The 20,453-nt window shown below is 36.0% G+C and overlaps 2 protein-coding genes across 2 annotated transcripts; both read left to right on the forward strand.

The window, feature by feature from the left end:
- The first annotated feature begins 1,253 nt into the window (after positions 1-1,253).
- Positions 1,254-7,093, forward strand: LOC112568901. Its single transcript, XM_025246444.1, has 12 exons — positions 1,254-1,416; positions 1,866-2,219; positions 2,444-2,574; positions 3,074-3,260; positions 4,285-4,527; positions 4,616-4,900; positions 5,137-5,454; positions 5,718-5,873; positions 6,035-6,074; positions 6,220-6,281; positions 6,578-6,688; positions 6,964-7,093. The coding sequence occupies exons 1-12, from the start codon at positions 1,254-1,256 to the stop codon at positions 7,014-7,016; spliced, it is 2,103 nt and encodes a 700-aa protein (XP_025102229.1). The 3' UTR covers positions 7,017-7,093.
- Positions 7,094-7,383: 290 nt separating this feature from the next.
- LOC112568900 (hemicentin-1-like) lies at positions 7,384-15,466 on the forward strand. The gene is made up of 11 exons (XM_025246442.1): positions 7,384-7,499; positions 9,685-10,053; positions 10,486-10,616; positions 11,219-11,396; positions 11,725-11,967; positions 12,333-12,608; positions 12,801-13,112; positions 13,559-13,852; positions 14,329-14,652; positions 14,771-15,076; positions 15,365-15,466. The coding sequence occupies exons 1-11, from the start codon at positions 7,412-7,414 to the stop codon at positions 15,445-15,447; spliced, it is 2,604 nt and encodes an 867-aa protein (XP_025102227.1). The 5' UTR covers positions 7,384-7,411; the 3' UTR covers positions 15,448-15,466.
- The last annotated feature ends 4,987 nt before the right edge of the window (positions 15,467-20,453 follow it).

Here is a 20,453-nt window from a genome sequence, read left to right on the forward strand (position 1 = left end):
TTTTACACACAGACTTCACAGACAGTTCACTTTGATTGTCACAGATTATGCGCAACAGCTTTGAGAAAAAACATTGATACAATGGCGAGAGAAATGTGTGAGCTAACGGTTCACATGAGGAGGGATAGTGAGAGAGAGTTCACTGATACATTGATACAATGGCGAGAGAAATGTGTGAGCTAACGGTTCACATGAGGAGGGATAGTGAGAGAGAGTTCACTGATACATTGATACAATGGCGAGAGAAATGTGTAAGCTAAGTGGCGTCACACACTTGACTTCGGCTAAAGGTCCCGCGTGAAATGCCGAAATGAAGTGCCCCGCGCCGAAACGTCTGTCGGCGAAAAGTCCGTGTACCCTAAAGGATACTCTTCCATCTATCACAGTACCAAGGTACTTAAAACTAGAGGATAAAACGTAAAAAAAAAACTTGCTGATTCACACAAATAGGTAAGAACATTTAAAATGGGTTTATTTACATCATGTACACATGCAAACTAATTCCATCCTACTCTACACATACCTAACTCCCATAACCCTATGTCTTTCAATGCCTAATTCTACTTACGTTAATAAATTACTGATAACTAAAGAAAGAAATAAAAGATTCCAGGGTACGTGAGCCATTTGACAGTGTAGCAAAACACACTTTCAGTGGTACTTTCTCTCACACTCATTTCCTCAAACGTCAGTCACGCGTCAGCGACCAGATGCAAAGGTACTTCTCCCTCACTCGAAATAATTAGAAAGGGAAGGGATGAATCCTTTCACGCTGTTGTTGATTTTGGAATAAAAGTTGCGGTAAACCGGGTGCAGGCACTGCATTAATATAAAAAAAACTTGGGTTCTAGGCCACCCGCTCCACGGTCAATCGTCTCGTTTGCGCAGCTACCCAGGTTAAGTCAGGGGAAGAGGGTGCAGGGTGGAGGGAACAAAGAACCGTCAGTGGAAAACACTGACTCATGCAAGGGCCTTCCGCTACTCAATTGTTAAATGTGTGTTTATACGTTTTCGTCAAGTGCTTTGAGCTAACCTTTAATGGCGGGGTAAAACTCTCTACAAACGAACTTTATTGTTATCGTTAAATGATTATAATAGCAATAAGAAATGATATCCATGAGGTAAAAGCTCAGCTAACACGGACAAATGCTCGCTGGCAGCAAACGTTCACTCAGGCAGGTTTCGATGACGTCACATAATCTACAGTCGTTTGTGAGGTCAGGAAAAGATTTACTTCCTTCTTCGTGTCAGCAATGAGGTATGTGGTATTTCCACACAACAGCAATGTCATTCGACAGCCAGCAACCACATTCTCACAAAAACCATGTGAGCAGTTAATGTGTACACCAATAAACATGGCGCACAACGTGTTAAAGACTTTCAGTTTGATCCTCGCTTTCGTAGTTCAAGGCCTGGGTAAGTGTTTATTTACTAGTTGCATAGTAGTTTTGCAGAGCAGACATATCTCAGTTCTCCCTAAGGTCGGCCAGGTAGCGCTGCGGTTAACCCTGTCACCAATACAGTGAAGGTTGGTTGACATGGGTTCAGTTCTCGACTCGGGCACACTGTTCTTTCTCAGCATGTGGCCTCTGTTTATAGGACTGGCTGCCTGGCCGTGATACAACCTTAGTTTCTGGCTGATAATAAAACACCAATCACCTCTCATTCCTCTACACCTCATTATAAATGTGTGTTATTACCTGCCAGAGAATCTATAAAGTGTGGATGTTTTTTGTAAAAAAGATTGCTGTTCTTTTTAATTTTTAATAAAAGATTAGGTAACATACACAATAGAACAGAAAGCTTTTTAATGTAAGATTACATTAAAGAAAGATATAACTTAACAGAAAAATTCTGTTTTCCAGCTGTGAACCTGGTGGGGTGTGGACCTGATAAGCCGCTGGTAGTGCAAGAAAACACTCAGAACTATACCATTGTCTGTGAAGATATTCGCAGCGATAATGATGTTCGTTGGGTTTTGACGAGGACAGTCTCAAATCGCACTGGAAGTAATGTTGGCGACTGTCGTGGAAATGATTCAGTCTGCGCAGGGGGGAGTTCTCTCTTTTCATTCTCACGCCCCAGCAGAAATATCTCTATAGTACAGATTGCGAAGGTTGACAGATCAATGTTTGGTGCGGCTAATGTTACCTGTAGTGGGATTTCGCAAACAGGAGAACTGGTTGTGATCAACAGCAGCTGCAATATTGATATAATTTGTAAGTATTTAATTTTATACATGTTGTTGTGTGCGTATGTGTGTGTAACATTTTTAATTTTTCATACTTGGAAAAAATTTTCATTTTTACTACTGTTTGTGTAGAGGACCAGCCATTGAAAACCATGTCTGCTTGATACAAGTAAATATCTTAATCTTATATATATATTTAATTTAAGTGTTCTATGTTTGATGTTTATAGGTTTATCTGTCTTATACTTTCAGATATTGCCGAAAATATATCGTGCAAGACTGAATTCATGAAAGACACCTGGACTGTGTTCGGTCATTGTGATATTTATAAAACCAGTTCATCACATAATAGATACAGGTGTACGTGGATCGAGATAAATGAGGTGATCAAAAAAACATTAAGATGATTTAGTTGATAGTGGAGTGTCCAGTCAGTTGTTTCTATAGGAGGGATTTTTGTTAGTAGTTTAGAGAAGGCATGTGCATAGTTGATACCTTTCCGTGCTGTTTGGTCTTCTAGTAGAACTAAACCACAAACTGACAGCAAGCAGAACTGACAACTTTGAATAACAATCTTCAGTTATTTTCCAAGCATAAATTCTGACTGAATGTTTACAAAGACATTTATTGATAGATGAGACTTCTTGGTGAAGTCTTTGGCAAGTAACTGATTTTAAAAGCAAAAAAGGTAAAAAGCTGGTGTACTGTGAAACATAAGTCTGTCAAGAGGAAACTTTAAGTGAAACGTACTAAATTTGTAGATTTTGACAACTTTGTGGAGAAAAATGTAGCAAACATGTACAGAATACTACGGTACGAAACCCTTTCCAAAAACAAGTATACGAAATATCTATTTTAATATGATTTTTCCCTTGATTCCAGTCGTTTAGAGAATCGGTCGTTATTGCAAACACACCAATGACAGTCGCACCTTTTGCTGGAACATATGTCAACGGATCCTGTAATTTCACCAGTCACCTACCACCCGCCGGTCTGTACACATACCACGTGACTGTTATTCCTGGCGAAGTGACAGTCAATGCGAGCTTTGTTGGCAGTAACGAAATACGTAAGTGTTTCATGTAAACATAACAGTGTCTGCTTAGAGCATGTTAAATATTGAAAGACTCAAAGATTTTTATACAGCTGTAAAGAGCAACATTAAATCACTGACTTAATTTCAACAGAAGAAGGACTAAACATTTAAACATGTATAATTTTAATGCTGATAAACTACTTATAGTGATAAATAATATCAGAATAAAACTCTCATTATTATAAATTCTTTTAGAGTCTTAAAATCAGTCTGTTTCTTTCATACATACGACAGACACCTTTGATTTTGAATTGAAAAGAATGGCTGAAAAGAAAATTAAATCTTACTCAGTCACTGAAGAAAATATAAACATTGATATAATTTAACTTTCCGATCCTATTTTAGTGAACAAAATAATACGATTTATTCCACAAGTGTGAAATATTTATCGTACTTTTGCATGTTTTAAAAATAACAGTGTAATTTACTATCTAATAGTGTAGCAAGCTAAGATTAATGCATACATAAATGTTACCAGGAGAGTATACTCTAAAATCCTATTTTCTGCTTACCGCCCTCCCCATATTTGCAGGGTTGTCCATGGGACATGTTTTTCTATCCCATCCCCTCCCATCCCATGGCAATTTATGCCTGTCCCATCCCATGCCATCCCATCCCATGGGACGTTTCCCATGGTAATAACATTCCTATCGACAACACTGCGCATTGCACACATGTTAACAAAGTCATGGTATAATGAAACTGGAATAAAAAAGTATTTTTCCTGTGCTTAAAAAGTCTGACAATTCAAATTTCAGAGTAAATTTATTTTACAATATCAAGTATCGACTACCATGGGAAATACAAATGTGTGCTGTCCCATCCCATCCCATCCCATGGGACGTTTACCATGGGATTCCCATGGGATTCCCATTCCTATGGACAACACTGCATATTTGCATCCGTACATGTTCCCTGCGTACACAGTTATGCTGTTTCGATGACACATTTTGTTAATGAAGTTTATTAACTTTTTTTCATATCATTGACCATAAAGGTCGCCCCTCAAGCACACCTTACCACAACTGTCCACAGTATGTACCGAAAAGCAAAGGTGTTACCTGCGAGTGTTTTGTTGATGACCTGGGCAGCCCACCTGGTGTAGTCCTGTGGAATACAACTCGATCCCCAGAACTTCGTTTAACAGACTCACAGGTTATACACAATATGTCGCATGTCTGTCAGCTTTTGTGGAACAACACCTTTGTCCGGTCTGTGGAATATGTCGTTAATATTGTAGGTAAGTCGGCACTTTTATTAACTCACTGTCCTCTTGTAATTGTTTCTATCTCTCCATTTTGAAATGATTGTATGTATGTTTCTTGCAGATTCTCCTAGAGTGTTGACATTCAACATGAATAATATTGGGAGCAAAACAGTGAATATTGATGAGAACGCTCACGTGGAGATGAGATGCAATTCTGATGGAAAGCCAACTCCGAACATTCAGCTCGTAAATGTATCAAATCCTTTTAATTTGCTTAACCAGAGCTACACACAGGAAGTAAGTTACATTATAAATCAAGCTCCGTGTGAAGCCTCTGGAGTTTACAGATGTGATGTCAACAACAGCATCGGACAGGACAGTCAGAGTTGTATACTGCTTGTATCCTGTAAGTGCATTGTGGGTAAATTCATATTTTCACGAGTTTTAAACTTATTAAGTAATAAGTTATGAGCAGGTAGTGCACAATAAAATTGAATTTTAACATTACATCAGATGTTTTGTAGTAGTAAGCAAAAATTAATAGCAATAATATTTTTCTGTGACATTAACATTAAAAATGTATTAAAAAATTTTTAACACATGTATTTATATCTGTAAGATGTCTCAACATTCATATTACAGGTGCCCCAAAGGGAACCAGCATTGATAGGAATCCTCCAACTGTCAATGTAACAAATGGTTCAGGAGTGCTAACAGTTAACATGACTGCTTATCCCCAACCACAGATTAAAACATCAGTCTATCTGGGCACAAATGACAGTTCTGATGGAAACAAAGTAAAGGAAAACAGTATCTATGCTGCCTGCTCCACCACTTTGTCTACAGCTTTAGTCACCTGCAATGTCATAGTCATCAACATGACACACAATGACGAGGGTTTCTACAGAATCGTCTTCAGCAACAGCTTAGGAGACTTGCCTTTCACATTCTATGTCAAAGGTAATTGTAGCCATGGGAACAATTTCCAAACAAACAACTTTATGATGCAGTAGTCGCAAGATTTTTTATAAAGGTGGGCGACTTTAATGACTTAGTTTTAAATGTAAAATCATACACATCATCTCATACAAATTTGATCAATTTTAATCCTACTTAAATAAAAATACGTTTCTGCCAAACAAATCGAAAGTTAAGAAATAGCAAAAAAAAAAACCCCCCCAAAAAAACAAATGATTTTTGGAGATTTTCATTGACCTATACAGTGTCAGAGAATGACCAGCAGGCCGGGGCGACCACAAAGACAGACGAGAAAATCGCTGGAGTAATCGTGCTGGCTGTGATGTTGTCCGTTGTCGTTGTGTTGATTCTTGTTGCTATCATCTGGGTGTGGCGACGTGGATGGACTTTACCGTGTGCTGGTAACGAAATGGTCTGCTTTTCACAACTTTTGTGTTTTGTCCCCGCGTGTGTGTGTGTGCTTTTAAATGCATAGACATAGTTGCAGCTCAGAAAGACACGAAAGTTGTAAGTCACAAGGGCATGTATAAACATCTTTTAATAATATATTTTAAAATTGCAGATATAACTAATCAAAGGAGCACGCACCAGAACCAAAGTAGGTAAGTAGTGTAAAGGGGTATGAAGTTAGTTTACAAAAGTTTACAAATGCTTCACAATTAAATAATATTTATACATGAACTCTGTATTTAGTTTAAAATATTTTTAGTTATTGAGAATCATATTGATAGTTTTGCATACTTGCAGTGTTGACACCTCAGAACATTACTTGACTCCAGTGACAACAAACACACTAATCACGACACAAGGTAAGCGTTTTCGTACTTTACCTTTATTTTTCTCTGTAGACAAAGACACAGTTTATTAGAATATGTACAAAATTCTGAACATGTTTAATATTTGATTTCAATATCACCATTAGTCCTGCTGGCTGTATAAGTTGGATGGTTAGTTTATATAAAGAGATTTTCTCACCTGCCGATGATTTTGCACTTAAAATGAAATTAAAAGTCTGCTCTGAGATGTTTCAATAAAGCAGTCTTCATAACGACCTCAGTTCATAATAAAGAAAACAGAAATATTTGAGCCAATAATTCTGTTGTAGGAAGAGCGACTCCGCTTTATGACGCATTACAGATGAAAGATGTCGGAATGCAATCACACTATGAAGGAATACGACAAGAGCACAATGGCTCGGAAATATCTTCTAATAAAGGTAGGACCAATATGATTGTGAAGTAGGATTGATTTAATCGTGTATATATTGAAATACTTTATAAGTATTATATGCACCTGTTCCTTAGTTACCTTTGAAGTACTACGCTAAGGAAATAGCATTATATATATATTGCTTGCTGCTTGTCTGTCCTTGTAAGAAAACTATAGCGCCTACTTAAAAGTTTCATTGACATGCTTTAAATAAATAAAATAAAGAAAAATATTTCACCAAGATATAGACTTAAAAAATGTGTTATCTGAATGTGGTTTCAGATTTGAGCAGCAATATGCGGAAGACAAGAAACGAACCAATATATGTGAACTAAGGAGGTGCAGTTGTCGTCGAAGTCCTCCGAGGGCTGTGTAAAGATTTTATGCATATTACAGATTTTCACCAACCCTAAAACATGTAAAATATCATATTTTTATGAACAATTAACTTAACAATTTTTCAATGGTGTACCCAAATAAATTGTAAACTGAATGGTGAAGAAAGACTATATGGACCATCTTATCATTGAAGGCAGCATCGTATGGTCTAGAAATATTGTTGCAACATCGTCTCGATACGTACTAAAGAATCACAATTAAATTATTCACATGAAACCTATTGAGGTGAGTCTCCCTCGTTGTTTTGTCGTTTTGAATGCAAGTTTTGGATTGAATTATTAGTTAGCCAATATAAAATTAGTGAAACTGAGTGTTGTTAGATTATTAAGAGATGTTATTGTCTGTCAGTTGTTTTGGCTTTTTTGGCTTTATTTGTCTTAGGCTGTTGGGCCGAATCTTATTCAAGTTCAAGAAAGAAGGTAAATAGCAAAAGATTGTCGGTTTATGTAGATATATACATGTATACTTTGTATACTTATGGCTACGCAGGGGTGGACTAGTCGTACGAAAAGACAACAAAGACAGAAATTGCATCACCACTGTAGATTTTATCATAGTTTCACTTATTTACCTTTACAAAGCATTGGAACGGAGGAACAAGGATGTAGCACTAATTTTTATTTGTATAGTTTTAAATATATATAAATCATGGTTTTTTTTGTTATATGCATTTCCAATGTAATAAAGTCACGCGGTTTTACTTCCTTGATATGTGCCGATTGCTAAATGAATAAAAATGTTCGCTCGTTCGTTCTCTATCTCGCTTGTCGATATTAGAATAAGTCTCTGGGCCCAAAATCGTGGGAAAAGAAGTATTTGGCAACAGATGTAAAAAATATCGCACGAGTTTTGTTAATTTAGTTAATCCCTATTTGACTACTCTCATCACAGGTAATTTACGAGTAAATTAACATAAACAGTTATTAAGCTATATCTATCATCGTCAATGTTTTCACATTCATTGAAAAGGAAGGATAGTTAAATGACAGATTCGTTCACTGCGTGTAAGTAAAGAAACAGCTTGCAAATTCTAATGAACTTCAGCACTTCATGATAAAATGAAATGATCTTTTTATCTGAAGTCCTTTTTTTTTGGAGAGAGGTAAAAGATGATTAAAAAATCTTTCTATCTTTACAAATGAGACATGGAATAAGGATTATGCTACTTAATAATATAAAAGATAGTAAGTAAAAACATGCTGCAGATTTATCGACGAGTTTACAGTACAGAAGACTGAGCACTGGGTATGTACCCGATTATAATGTAGGACATGAAACTTTGCCAAGGATTGCAGCACACTTTGTGTTACTTCCTCCTTTGAGTGCAGCTCTTCAGTCTATCCAGTGCTGCCTTTAACTTTATTGCCTCAAGGGTCTACCTGGTCCTTACACGACGGTAGTAAATCGATATCGCATTCCAACTGAGTACACAGGGCAGACATTTACACTGAACGGACATTATCTGTGTGTGCGTGTGTGTATAGTGTGGTATGCAACACCTGTACCCGTAATAAATATATTAAAAATAATATGAAGAAGGAACACGTGACGTGCTGCTTGTTTCTTGTATTTTTAAGTTCAGCTAAAGGTAAGACAATGTTTATATCGCTTCTTATGTGTAACGTGCAATAACAGCCTTCAAATAAGAATATACCATAGCTATCGTTTGTCTTACTAATTATTCTTTTTAATTAATTATATTCACTCTTAGAATAGATTTGCTTTTATATTCTTTAAGAAAGACATTATGATACCGTGTAAACAGAATTCAGATAATTTGATAAACAGCGAAGTTGAATTTAAAACTGTGAGGGAATTCTGAATGCTATTTTATCTTTGTTATGAAAATGTCTCTGTAAGGGGAGACAAGAAATCATGAGGAAGGCATTGATACCGGATGGGTTGTTTCCCTTCTGCTAGACACTGACGGAGGCTAGGCTCGCACATAATAAGATTTAAACCATGTAGGTCATCGTTGATGAAGCTCTTCACAATATTTAGTTCCCTAATCACTGTTTATACTTTACTTTTCGTGGTTAACATGCTAAGATCTTTTAATGCTGCTACACAGGAAAAGATAAACAGATTAGTTAAACATTTACAGGCTTTAGAAATATTAGCTTTTTATGGATCTTGTCTTTATTACACAGTGTCAACTCGCTTCGCTACAGACCTCGTTAGGTATTGACTGCGAGATGTAGCACCAATTTATTATACCTATTATACTACGCAACCCTTTTTGGAATACTAAAAGAAAACTTGAGTAAGAACTTTTAGCTCCCTGGGAGCAGTTGCACATTTAGACCACTAAAAGAAAAAACTCCCCACTAAATTGAAAAAAATCAAATCCTATTTAATTCCTGACAAAACGCAAATATAGGGCAAAGCATTGAGATTTACAAGAAATAATATTTATTATTAAACTGGAAAAAGAAATTAGGATTTTCTATATATGCATTTTCTTCTTTTAAACCATAATTTAAAATTTTATCTCATAGGGAGTTGATTAGTGGAAATAAAATTTAAGTTTTCCTTTACATTTATCAGAAATGGGTAGTTTTAAGCACCAAGTTAATATCTTTTTATTAATATCTTGTTCTGCAGCCGTAACCTCATTGTGCGACCCTACAGATGGTTACTGGGAAATACAAGAGGGTAAACAGGACAACAACTTCACCTGCACGGGTCTGTCACTACAGTCTACATTGCAGTGGTTCTTCAAGGACCCTTCTTTGCCTAATGGTTTCACTCAAGTTGGCTCATGTCCACCTCTTTTATCAAATGGCTCTCAACCCGTTTGTGACATGAAGATAAATCCTAGTTTTAAACCCAGCAGAATCTCCAGTGACACAAGTGTAATGGTCGTGAACACTACTGCAACAACAACCACAGTGCTGTTTGAATTCGAACGCCTCATCTGTAGTGAGCTTGAGTCACCTGACACTAGTGCTGGATGTCGCTTGGACTACATATGTAAGACATTGTTTTGAGTGAATTTACTGTCTAATGCTGTGCATTAACTATAAATGTCATTTTTTGGCAAATTTTCTTCTATAAAAAAGATGGATGAATAGGCAATGAGTTTTCAGCACACAATTGTATGCATAATTAGAAGAAAGAAAAAAGATTGTTGCATTATATGACTGCTTTGAATTACTATTCCATCTCTAAAATCATTAGATGTGTTCCTTTTATCAGTTTGCTATGTTTTCTATGTTTTGGAAAACATTTCTTAATTAAAATTACTGAGTCGGTAAAAACAAAAAATTATGCAGATTGTTATTAGAAGGTGAAAACTCTATCGTGAGACTTTTTTAAATGTTTACATCAACGTTAGCTTTTTGACATTTGAACCTAATAAATTTTTTTTGTTTATCAATAGTTCTCTCCATTTTCTATGTTTAGATTCAAGTGACAATGTAACATGTACAGTTCAATTCAGAAATGAAACATGGACTGTGTTTGGGCAGTGTGAGGTTAAAAAAACACGTTCAACACGGGGCAGGTACAGGTGTGAGTGGATGATGACAAAACAGGTAACTAGCAGTAACTCGCGAGTTTGATAAACTCTTAAAAATCTTTAAATCTTTAGCACTGCTGCTAATTAAAGACACTCCCTGAAAACAATTATTAGACTATGTATTAGCACGTCACGTGAACTAATTTTTACCCAAACATAATTCATCCATTTGAAAATCAATGAAGTTGAAATAGCAAAAGATGAATGGGTAATGAATGATTTGTTTCTTCAACTATTGTGAGAGGGATTATTTATCGACACAGATGCAAACTTCCCTTGGCTAAAAAGGTCTAATAGGTAAAGCGGGACGATTAAAGTCTGTCACTAAAAAACATCGACCTTAAACTATACAGAAAATAAGATTGCAGATTAACCTACAAAGTCTGTCTAGTTCTACAGGAAAAATAGAACAGTTATCGCAAAATCATGTATATCTATAGTATAACACTGTTGAAAGTTTTAGTAACAAAGTGTTTCCCCATCTGGAATTTGCGATTATAAGACAAAAAGAGTGCCACTATATAAAAAAAATGTGAACTAACGATGAAAAGAATTTAAAGAAAAGGTATTGTACCAACAATTTATACATTACTAATCAATATTTATTTTTATTTTCAGTCATCAATCCTTATCGCCAACGTTTCCATGACAGTCGTTTCTTCTGTCGGGAAATACTTCAACGGATCGTGTAACTTCACCAGTTACCTGCCACCTGATGGTCAGTACACGTATCGTGTGACTGTTGTTCCTGGTGAAGTGACAGTCAATGCAACATTTATTGGAAACAATACAATACGTAAGTAATTCATATTAATTTACCATTGACATGATCAGCAAACTGACATCCAAACCTGTGCTTACTTTTAACTTAATGTGTGTTTTGAATGGAACTTGATACAGAGTTATTTTAAGGTTCACCAGCTGAGTGGCATCCGTCTTATCTATTCTCATTTTGTTCTAAAATATTATTATTATTATTTATTTGTTCGACAGAGGTGTAAATCCCTGGTCTTTGAACTGCATTTTGTTGTTTATTGTATGAGTTTTAAAAAAAGTAATAAACAAACATGTATAGGCAATGTAAGAATGTAAAAAGGCTTTTTACCAAATGATTGCTTTGGCAGGTCGTCCATCCAGCACACCTGTACACAACTGTCCACAGTATGTATATGAAGGCAGTAACCTCACCTGTACCTGTTCTGTCAGTGACCTGGACAGCCCTACCGGTGCACTGCAATGGAATTCTTCTCAGTCAACACAACTGCGTCTTGCAGGCCTACAGGCGGGGTATTCTGAGACACATGTGTGTCAGCTGTTGTGGAACAACACAGTTGTGCAGTCAGTGGAATACAAGGTAAATGTTGCATGTAAGTGGAAATTTATTTACTTCGTACGATTATTTCGTCAAACATATTCGCGCGGGCGTGATGAAGGCCCTCGAAGATGTTTAAATAATAATGGCATCATTCATTAGAAATAGTTGATGTTTCATACAGGTTGAAGCGAGTCTTTGTTGGTATGTAATGAAATTGATGATGATGAGAATTTTAACATTAACTTCGAATTTTAACATTACCTTCTTTATTTCACACACAGCTTAATAAACATTTTAATAAAATGGACGTATAATTTGTATGGATGTGTCTTTTTATTGTGCTGCAAAAGCACATGTGTTTTTAAATCTATATTTGTATTTCATTCTGTTTCATGACGACAGTGTTTTTATTTTCAGTCGGGCCAAATAATGTTACAGCAGCAGTGATTGACCCCCAGCCATTTGATACAAATGGATTACAGAGTATAAACATCACCTGTTCAGTGTCTGGGTCAAACCCACCTGCTAGCATCACCTGGGTCAGATCACGTGACCAAAGTGTTGTGTGTAGCAGTCCGCTGTGTGTTTTCACTCCCAAACCTCCAGATGATGATGGGGTCAGTCTGGAATGTCGAGCAAGGAATTCTATCACAAACAAAACAAGTTCAAACAGTGTGACAGTCACACTTAATTGTGAGCACTCTTAAAAATTAGGATAAGAAATAAGATCTTCTGATTTTCGTCTTATGATTATTAGTATGGTTAGCATATCAATAATATACTGCTATTTCGTCCCTCTTCATGGACAATAAATAAAGAGTACTTAATTGTAGAATGATTTTTCGTGATACGTGAGACAGATACTCACACTGAGGTTGTTTTCAGATCCCCCCACCATATCCCCGGCGATCACAGCAAATCCAGAACTACCCAACACCCAGCCTGTCTATCAGGGGGACAACATGACACTCAGGTGCACTGTCAGTGGAGGTAAACCTGTCAATGCCACTGTCATAATGTTTACCTGTCCCGGCAAGACTGACACGTCTGTGGTCAACATTGGCACATCCAACATCACCAGCAGCTTGATGTTCCTTCCTGTCATTTCTGACAATCTTGGACCTTGTGTTTGTTCTGCCAGGTGGAAAAAGACTGACTGGTACAATCAGACAGTCAGTTGGAGCATCATTGTTTACAGTAAGTTGTGGTTTTGTGTGTCGTGTTTACTTGTGTTTGTGTTTCTTTAGTATGTGGTTTTATTTATAAGATGATGCAAGAGAGATAAAGATGCAATTGTTTGCAGCACATTTTTAATGAAAGAATTATATGGCTTTTTTTTTACTATACAAAGATTTATAACGACCCTTATAATAAGTCTTTGTGGTGTCATTGAGATCCACTTTATGCTTTGGAGTTTATTTTATTCGATTTACCAGTTTAAGACATATGTTCGGAAAAAGAGAGTGGAGTGATGCACTATTTTTATTTATATCGAAATGCTTAAACACATCTGATGATTTTGATGGTTGAATTGGAATGAAAATGACAAATGGAAGTTAAAAGTTTCATGAGGTTTTGAATCCAAAATTACACGAGAATAAGTAACATCAATACAGATTTTAGATATATCACTTACATTCCAGCTCCTCCGTCTATTCCGGTGATTATCCCACTCGGTGACACAACAGGAAGACCTGTGTATCCTTTCATGGCGGGTACCTCGGGTATCTTGAGATGTCAGAGCAATCAGACAGGTCGACCGGAAGCCACCTACACGTGGCCTGTTGCTGCTTTTGGTCAGACCTCAGGGAGTAACTTGACTTTCTACAGACTGACGAGAGAAGATAACGGGAGAACAGTGAAGTGCAGGGCCAGCAACAACTACACAGAAAACAGGCTGCCTGTTGATGATGCTACTTTTGCACTACAGGTTTACTGTGAGTTTCTTATCAGTTTTCTAATCTTATTATGTGTTGTACATGTGGTTACCTCTACACAAACATGCGTAGTTGCATATGCATAAGCCCATGCAAATGAACAATATTGCAGGGGAGCTTTTCTCCATTACGTGACTCTGGAATAGTTTGCTAATTTCTATGAAGTTTTGGGAATCACATAATGAAGTAAGTGTGGAACTCATTTGGAGAAAGCATTCACTGTTAATCAGTTCTAAGATGAATTTTCCTTTCTAGAGAGGTAAAAAGTCTATGTTTATTCCAACTTATAAACATTTCAATAAAGATATAGATTACTAAAAGAAGAAATATTTTGTAGATTTATTTAGAACTCAAAATGAATTTGCAGACAGATATTACTCATCGCTTTAAGAAGCACTGAGCGGTGTTTTCAATGGATGTACATATTTCAATAGTCATGTCCCATTTCTATTATCTGTTCTTTTCTATTTCTGTAGATGAGCCTGTAGTCAGCTTCATCCAATTTCCTGATGGAAATGATTGTATACAGGGTTCTAGTGTGTCTGGCTACAAACAGTGTGTTGTTGCTGAGGGTCAGAGGGTTCACATCAACTGTATGGCTGACAGCAATCCACCTCCGTCATCATTCAGGTGGATGACTCATGGGGATGTCTTCTCCAACACCAGTGAGCTGATGATCACATCTGCTAACTACACCATCCACAACGGTGACTACAGCTGTACGGTGGCCACAAAACAGGAAAACATGGACAGCCGCCTGCCTTTAACATCATCTGCTGTACTGACTGTCATTGTTGGTTGTAAGTATATATTCCAACTTTCAACTAATATATTTGTCTTACATTCACAGTACTCAAACATTAAGAAATCATATATTTTCTTAATATATCACTATCTGTGATTTATTTTGTCTTCCAGATCCTCCCAATGTTTTGAACTTTAAAATAAACAACGTGGACAATATGGCTGTAAATGTTCAGGAAAAATCCAATGTGGAAATGAAGTGTCTTTGTAATGGCAGCCCGTCTCCAAGCATTCGACTTATAAATGCAACGGGACCTGAACAACTTCTAAACCAGAGTATAAGCGTGTCCGCTGATGAACATCAAAGGGAGGTCAGCTTCAGGATAGAGCAAGTTCCCTGTGAGGCCTCAGGTGTCTACAGATGTGATGCCAACAACAGTCTTGGACAGGACAGTCAGAGTCGCACGTTACTTGTGTATTGTAAGTTTTACTGGCTTTGAGACAATTTACACTTCTCAAAAAAATGTTAGGGCTACATCTTCAAAAAAAACTTTTACAAAATTAGTAAGCTATTTACAGGAAAGCTGCATAAAATAGTATGTTCAAAATGGTAATGACATACACACTCTATTCTATGATCATGAAGCAACATATTCCTCACAATAGGCAGTGATGTAAAATTGTCTATAAAATTATGTTTTTAGAAACAGTGAATGTTCATGTGATTTTCAAATTTATTAGCGCATTGTTTTCTATTTTTACTGACAGGTGGTCCCAGAAATGCTGATTTTGATGGAAGTCCCCCAACAGTCGTTTCAATAAATAGTAAGGACATTTCAGTTTTAAATTGACTGCTTACCCACACCAGTGGTCCAGAAAAATAATTTATCTTGGCACCTAATGAAAATTCTGGATGGACATCTCGCGAAGGAAAACAGTATTTCTGTGGAATGTACTGGAAGCTGGTTGGCTCCTGCTACAGTCATCTGCACTATCAGAGTTGTGAACATAACACAACCAAGATGAAGGTTTCTACAAAGTTGATTTGAGTAGTGTGGGAGAAATGTCTTTCATCTTCTCTGTCAAACGTACGATATTTTACAAGAATAATGAGGCTGTTGTTTCATATGTTTTTAGTATTGTATGTCATATAAGGTTGATCCATCGGGTTGATAAATTTATTTTTCCAAATTAAATCATTATCTGGCAACATGTTACCCTTAAAACTGTTTTGGGACTCCTTGACTCGGAAAAAAATAATATAGTTTATTGAACTCTGCAAGTTAAAAAATTGTTGCCCCACAGTTTCGATTGTTTTCTAGGTTAAATAGCATATTTAGAAAAAAGTAAATATTAAGATATATATATATATCTAACCAGATGTATTTTGGATTTAGGTTACAGTTATGATTAGCCATCATTAACATAGTAGATGATGAAATGGAACTTTAAGATTATTGAAGGTTTAACGTGTACATGTGCGCATCGTAAAGATACGCGAGTGTCGTCTGACGGAAGAAACTAAAATGAGAATTTTCAGTGTTGATATGTTGACCAGAAGCGACGTTAGACGAGAATCAGCCAGCACAACAACAAGACAGACGAAAAGCAATAATCGCCGGACTGGCGTGGTGTTGGCAGTTGTCGTTGTTGTAATTATCGCTTTTGTCGTCTGGATGTGGCGAGGGATGGAGTTACGCATGTGCTAGAGGTTTACAGTTTTATGTTTCTCTGTTTATCTGAATATGTGGCAGGTAACATTCATAGCGTGATTAATGTAAATTAGAATAGCGGGGAATATTTATCGAAAATCTGATGAATTTTAGCTACAGTCTAACCAAGTTCTTTAGGGTGAGTTTGCCTGCGTGCATGGACATGTTTGTGTGTATGTGCGTCTATATGTATGAGTTCTAGCCTGTATATGTGTGAATGCCTATCACATTTATACCAAGAAATACAGGCCTGGAGAGGCTTAAAGTCAAATATTGCTCCAGATGACTAGAGGCATTTGTTTTGATTCACAGATGGTGTCAACGAAAGAGGTCAACATCAAAACCAGATGAAGTAAACATTTTCTTGCACGGGATGCTGGTGGATTTTTATTATTTTGTGCCTAGCACATTCATTAGGATCTAGACATGGAGATGAGCTTTACAAACTCAATTATTACTGCGACTCTGACCTTTCATAGAAATATGTGAATAAAATATAAGTATAAAATAAAGAAGGAAACCAAATTAATTCTTTTCTACTTAAATTATTAATCTCAAATAACACTTTTATTCATCACCTTTTAGTGGTGATCATCAGATGACCTGTCTTCAGATTCAAAAGCCTGCACCTCAGAGAAGGTAGCACTAAATCATCAATGTTGTATAATTTAAATCGAGACAAGATGATGAATTTGATGGCGGTCTCATAGTTGTTTTTTTCAATAACAGTATTGCAAGAAGGCTTCGTGTATAAAGATTGGTTACCCTACTTTTTTATATATATATATATAAATTAATGCAAGATAAAAGTGACATTGATCAGCAAGATTTTTGATAATAAGTAAACACAATAAACAGATAACATTTACAAATAAGTAAAACCAATTTATAGCTACAATTATTTATTATTTTTGTTTCGGAATATTACTCCCCTATCATAGTGTGCCGACTTTCTTTTTAATCCTTCTCATTGCTTTTTTATTAGAGGCGACATTAAAAATATTTTAGACAACATTCACAACTTTTTTAAAAGACATAAGAAAAACATATAGATGAGAAAAGGCAGCTGTTTTATGTTTCAGTCTCCACGCACAAGAAGCTTGGCTGTAATGCGGATTAAATGCAGGATGTAACAAGAGGTCCACTATGAAGAGATTCAGCGACTACCAGAATGCACCGGCAATGTCGCGTACTGAAGGTATTAGAAATAATTATAATTTCGTTCACTTTACTTCTTTGATTATTTTCTATTTTATAATAGGGCACACATTGAGGGCGACTTAGAATAAAACAACCTTTTACTAATTACATTCTCGCCAATCCGTCATTCACGTGACATTGAGGAATTTTCTTTTGCTGGCAAGAATCTGTTCGTCTATCTTCTCGTCGTTACTCTAGAGAACATAATACTCTTCTTGCTAAGAAGAAAGCAGGGAGAGCCCACGGGACAAGGAGAAGCCAAAAAAACACAAAACAACAACAACACAAAACGAACAACAACAACAAAACAACAACAACCAACAACAAATGACTACTAGAAGAATAAACAACAGTAATAATGATGATTAAACAAATAAAGAAAGAAAGAAGAACCAAATAGAGAAGAGATCATAATAGACGAGCAGGGAGGGTGTGAAGAAGGACTAGCATGATGGGAAAGGTGTTAGGGTAATGTTTAAAGAAGTACATTTAAATGACAAATAGAATGTTCTCATATTGTCTTGTGTATTATGTTTTGACTAAAATAGACAATAGTTGTTTCAGTTGTGAGTGACACATGGGCACAGAGAAAGAAGAATACAGCTTAGTTAACTAAGATGGGATGATTTCTGTAATTCTGTTTTTATGAAACTACATGACTAATGCAATCTTGCTTGATCTTCCAATAAAGTTAACTGTCGTAATTTAGCAAAACGTCTTTTTTTCACCTCATTACTTATAAATGTCCAACTAGAAACAACAGAAATAGAAACTGAGAAAAACAATGATACTGAGGATATATTTTATATACGGTGACTACTGTTGCATTACTATGAATTATGAAGTTAGACTATTATTAGATTAGAAGGTAGTTTTATAACAAACATGAAATCGTTTTAATATATATATATATATATCAACCATTTATCTTTGCCTTTTCTTTCTGTTCTTTCCTATGCGGTGTGTGCGGGAGTGAGTGCGAATAATGAACAAAAGGATAAATTTTAACACGAGATGTTTTTAAATTGTTTACTGATTGCATTTTGTCATTTGATTATTAAAAGATTTGTCTCCCTTTTATTGGTTATATTGTTAAACTAATTATTGAAATATGTTTTCATTCAGAATTTTTGTGCCATAAAGTTGTGATTTTGTCTTGCCTTATCTATGTATACACGGTTGTTTAGTTTGACAAGACTTTCAAAATATGCATGTGTGGATTTTGATATTACACGTGTTTTATGACAACTAGAACTTTTTTCGTTATTCTCAGCTCGGAGACTTTACATAAATGAATTAGTAACTATAAGAAATACTTAAACAGTCGGCTGGTAAGGTGAAAATATGTTGCTGTGTGTGGATTAAACGTGAAGAAGAAACAAGCACCTGATTGATGCAGAATAGTAACTAGGTAAGAATCAGTACTTTGGTCTTTGGAGTCAACATTAATTTGTTGTAGAAGGTCTGTTGATCAGTTTTGATGTAAAATTTTTTCATAATAATATTTGCAAATTAAATTCTTGGACTCTTTGTTTTAGTATGTTATATTGTGTTTAACCATGCTATAAACGAAGGAGAATTAAATCATGCTGAGTGATAAGCTAGATTAGAAGAAGTAGTACACGCGGTTAAAACTTAAATCGGACTAACAGAAATTACTAGGTAAATTTGTCTTTGCCCTTTGGATGTAGATTAGTCAGTTAAATTGTAAAGAAACAGCGGCAAGTAGCTAAAGTTCGATAATATGTGGGTAACTTCAGGACTGCTTAGGAGAGCAAAAGCTCTTTGTTAAGGTTTTTGCATGATTGTTTAGCTTTGTTACCGTTGAAAAAATTGCAAACGAAGAATGTTTAGGGTGATGCCGGTTTTTGACCAGTTGCCTATGAATATAGTGTGTAGTGGTGCCACAGGAATGCGGACAGGAGGACTGAGTGGGTTATAGAGGGGTATTTAACAGAGACATGTCGGGTAGGACGCAAGATGGAACACTCACTTTGTTAGTTTTTTTTGTTATTAGCTGTCATAAACATTCCAGAGAGTGTGTGCAACTGTCAAAATAGATTAAATATTTCAAAGACTTAATATGTATATATTTGTTAATTTCTAAAAAATCACCACGTGGGTGACAGAATAAAGACTCGAACTTACAGCAGGGGTTTCGTCTGACTACCTTTATTGCTCTGTTGTTGTGATGCATCGGGCGAGGGGGTTGTCATATAGAGATTGTGTTTTTGTAACACATACTGTCAGCGAATGCCTCTTGTCGGTTTGTAAAGAACGAACCATCGAGTGGATTGATATGCACCCACAAGGTTGGAAATGTAGGGCACTGGCTCAGTTTGCAGAAAACACATACCAGCTTACTTCTTGTTTGACCAAACACGTGTCATGTCAATATTCTGTTGTTATAGAATAGTCACAGAATAGTCTCTTGAATGTTTAAGAAATGTGACCATAAATGACGAACTAATATATGGATATTTGCTGATTTTTTTTTTTCAAAAATTGCAAAGATTCGTTTCTGTTGGATTAATCAATGAGAAGTCAGTTGAGGAGTTTTGCTTGTTTCGTGCTAGGAGTATTGTAAGGTAAGAGGATGAAATTTCTGATGGTTCTTGAGCTTATTTAAAGTTTAAGTTATGTCGATGACCCATTATTTGTTGGCTTCTGAAGTGTTATTGAAACAAGTTCGCATGTTCTGTTTACAGTGTTTAGCGAAAGGAGATACCTCAGCTTTGAAGTGCAGTTAAGCGAGAGTTTCTGTCCTTTTTCTCTCTTGCTCAATTCCAAAAGATGTTCAGCTGAATGATCATATTAATTCTATTATTAAGTTCAGGTGGATAATATCCTTTTAGTTTTGTCTTAAAACATTTGTTTTTGGGTTTTGTAAGTCAAGTTTTTACTTGGTTTGTTGCAGTTTCTTTATCAACGGGACTGTATGATTT

The sequence above is a fragment of the Pomacea canaliculata genome, linkage group LG7 (genome assembly GCF_003073045.1).
Source record: "Pomacea canaliculata isolate SZHN2017 linkage group LG7, ASM307304v1, whole genome shotgun sequence".
NCBI classification, from domain to species: Eukaryota; Metazoa; Mollusca; class Gastropoda; order Architaenioglossa; family Ampullariidae; genus Pomacea; species Pomacea canaliculata.

Excerpts from the sequence above, each read along its gene's own strand:
- LOC112568901 (XM_025246444.1), top strand. The coding sequence starts at position 1,254 with ATGAGGTATGTGGTATTTCCACACAACAGCAATGTCATTCGACAGCCA. Across the intron at positions 6,282-6,577 it reads CACACTAATCACGACACAAG|GAAGAGCGACTCCGCTTTAT; the intron begins GTAAGCGTTTTC and ends ATTCTGTTGTAG. Across the intron at positions 6,689-6,963 it reads GGAAATATCTTCTAATAAAG|ATTTGAGCAGCAATATGCGG; the intron begins GTAGGACCAATA and ends ATGTGGTTTCAG.
- LOC112568900 (XM_025246442.1), top strand. The coding sequence starts at position 7,412 with ATGTTATTGTCTGTCAGTTGTTTTGGCTTTTTTGGCTTTATTTGTCTT. Across the intron at positions 13,113-13,558 it reads TTGGAGCATCATTGTTTACA|CTCCTCCGTCTATTCCGGTG; the intron begins GTAAGTTGTGGT and ends CTTACATTCCAG. Across the intron at positions 13,853-14,328 it reads TTTTGCACTACAGGTTTACT|ATGAGCCTGTAGTCAGCTTC; the intron begins GTGAGTTTCTTA and ends CTATTTCTGTAG.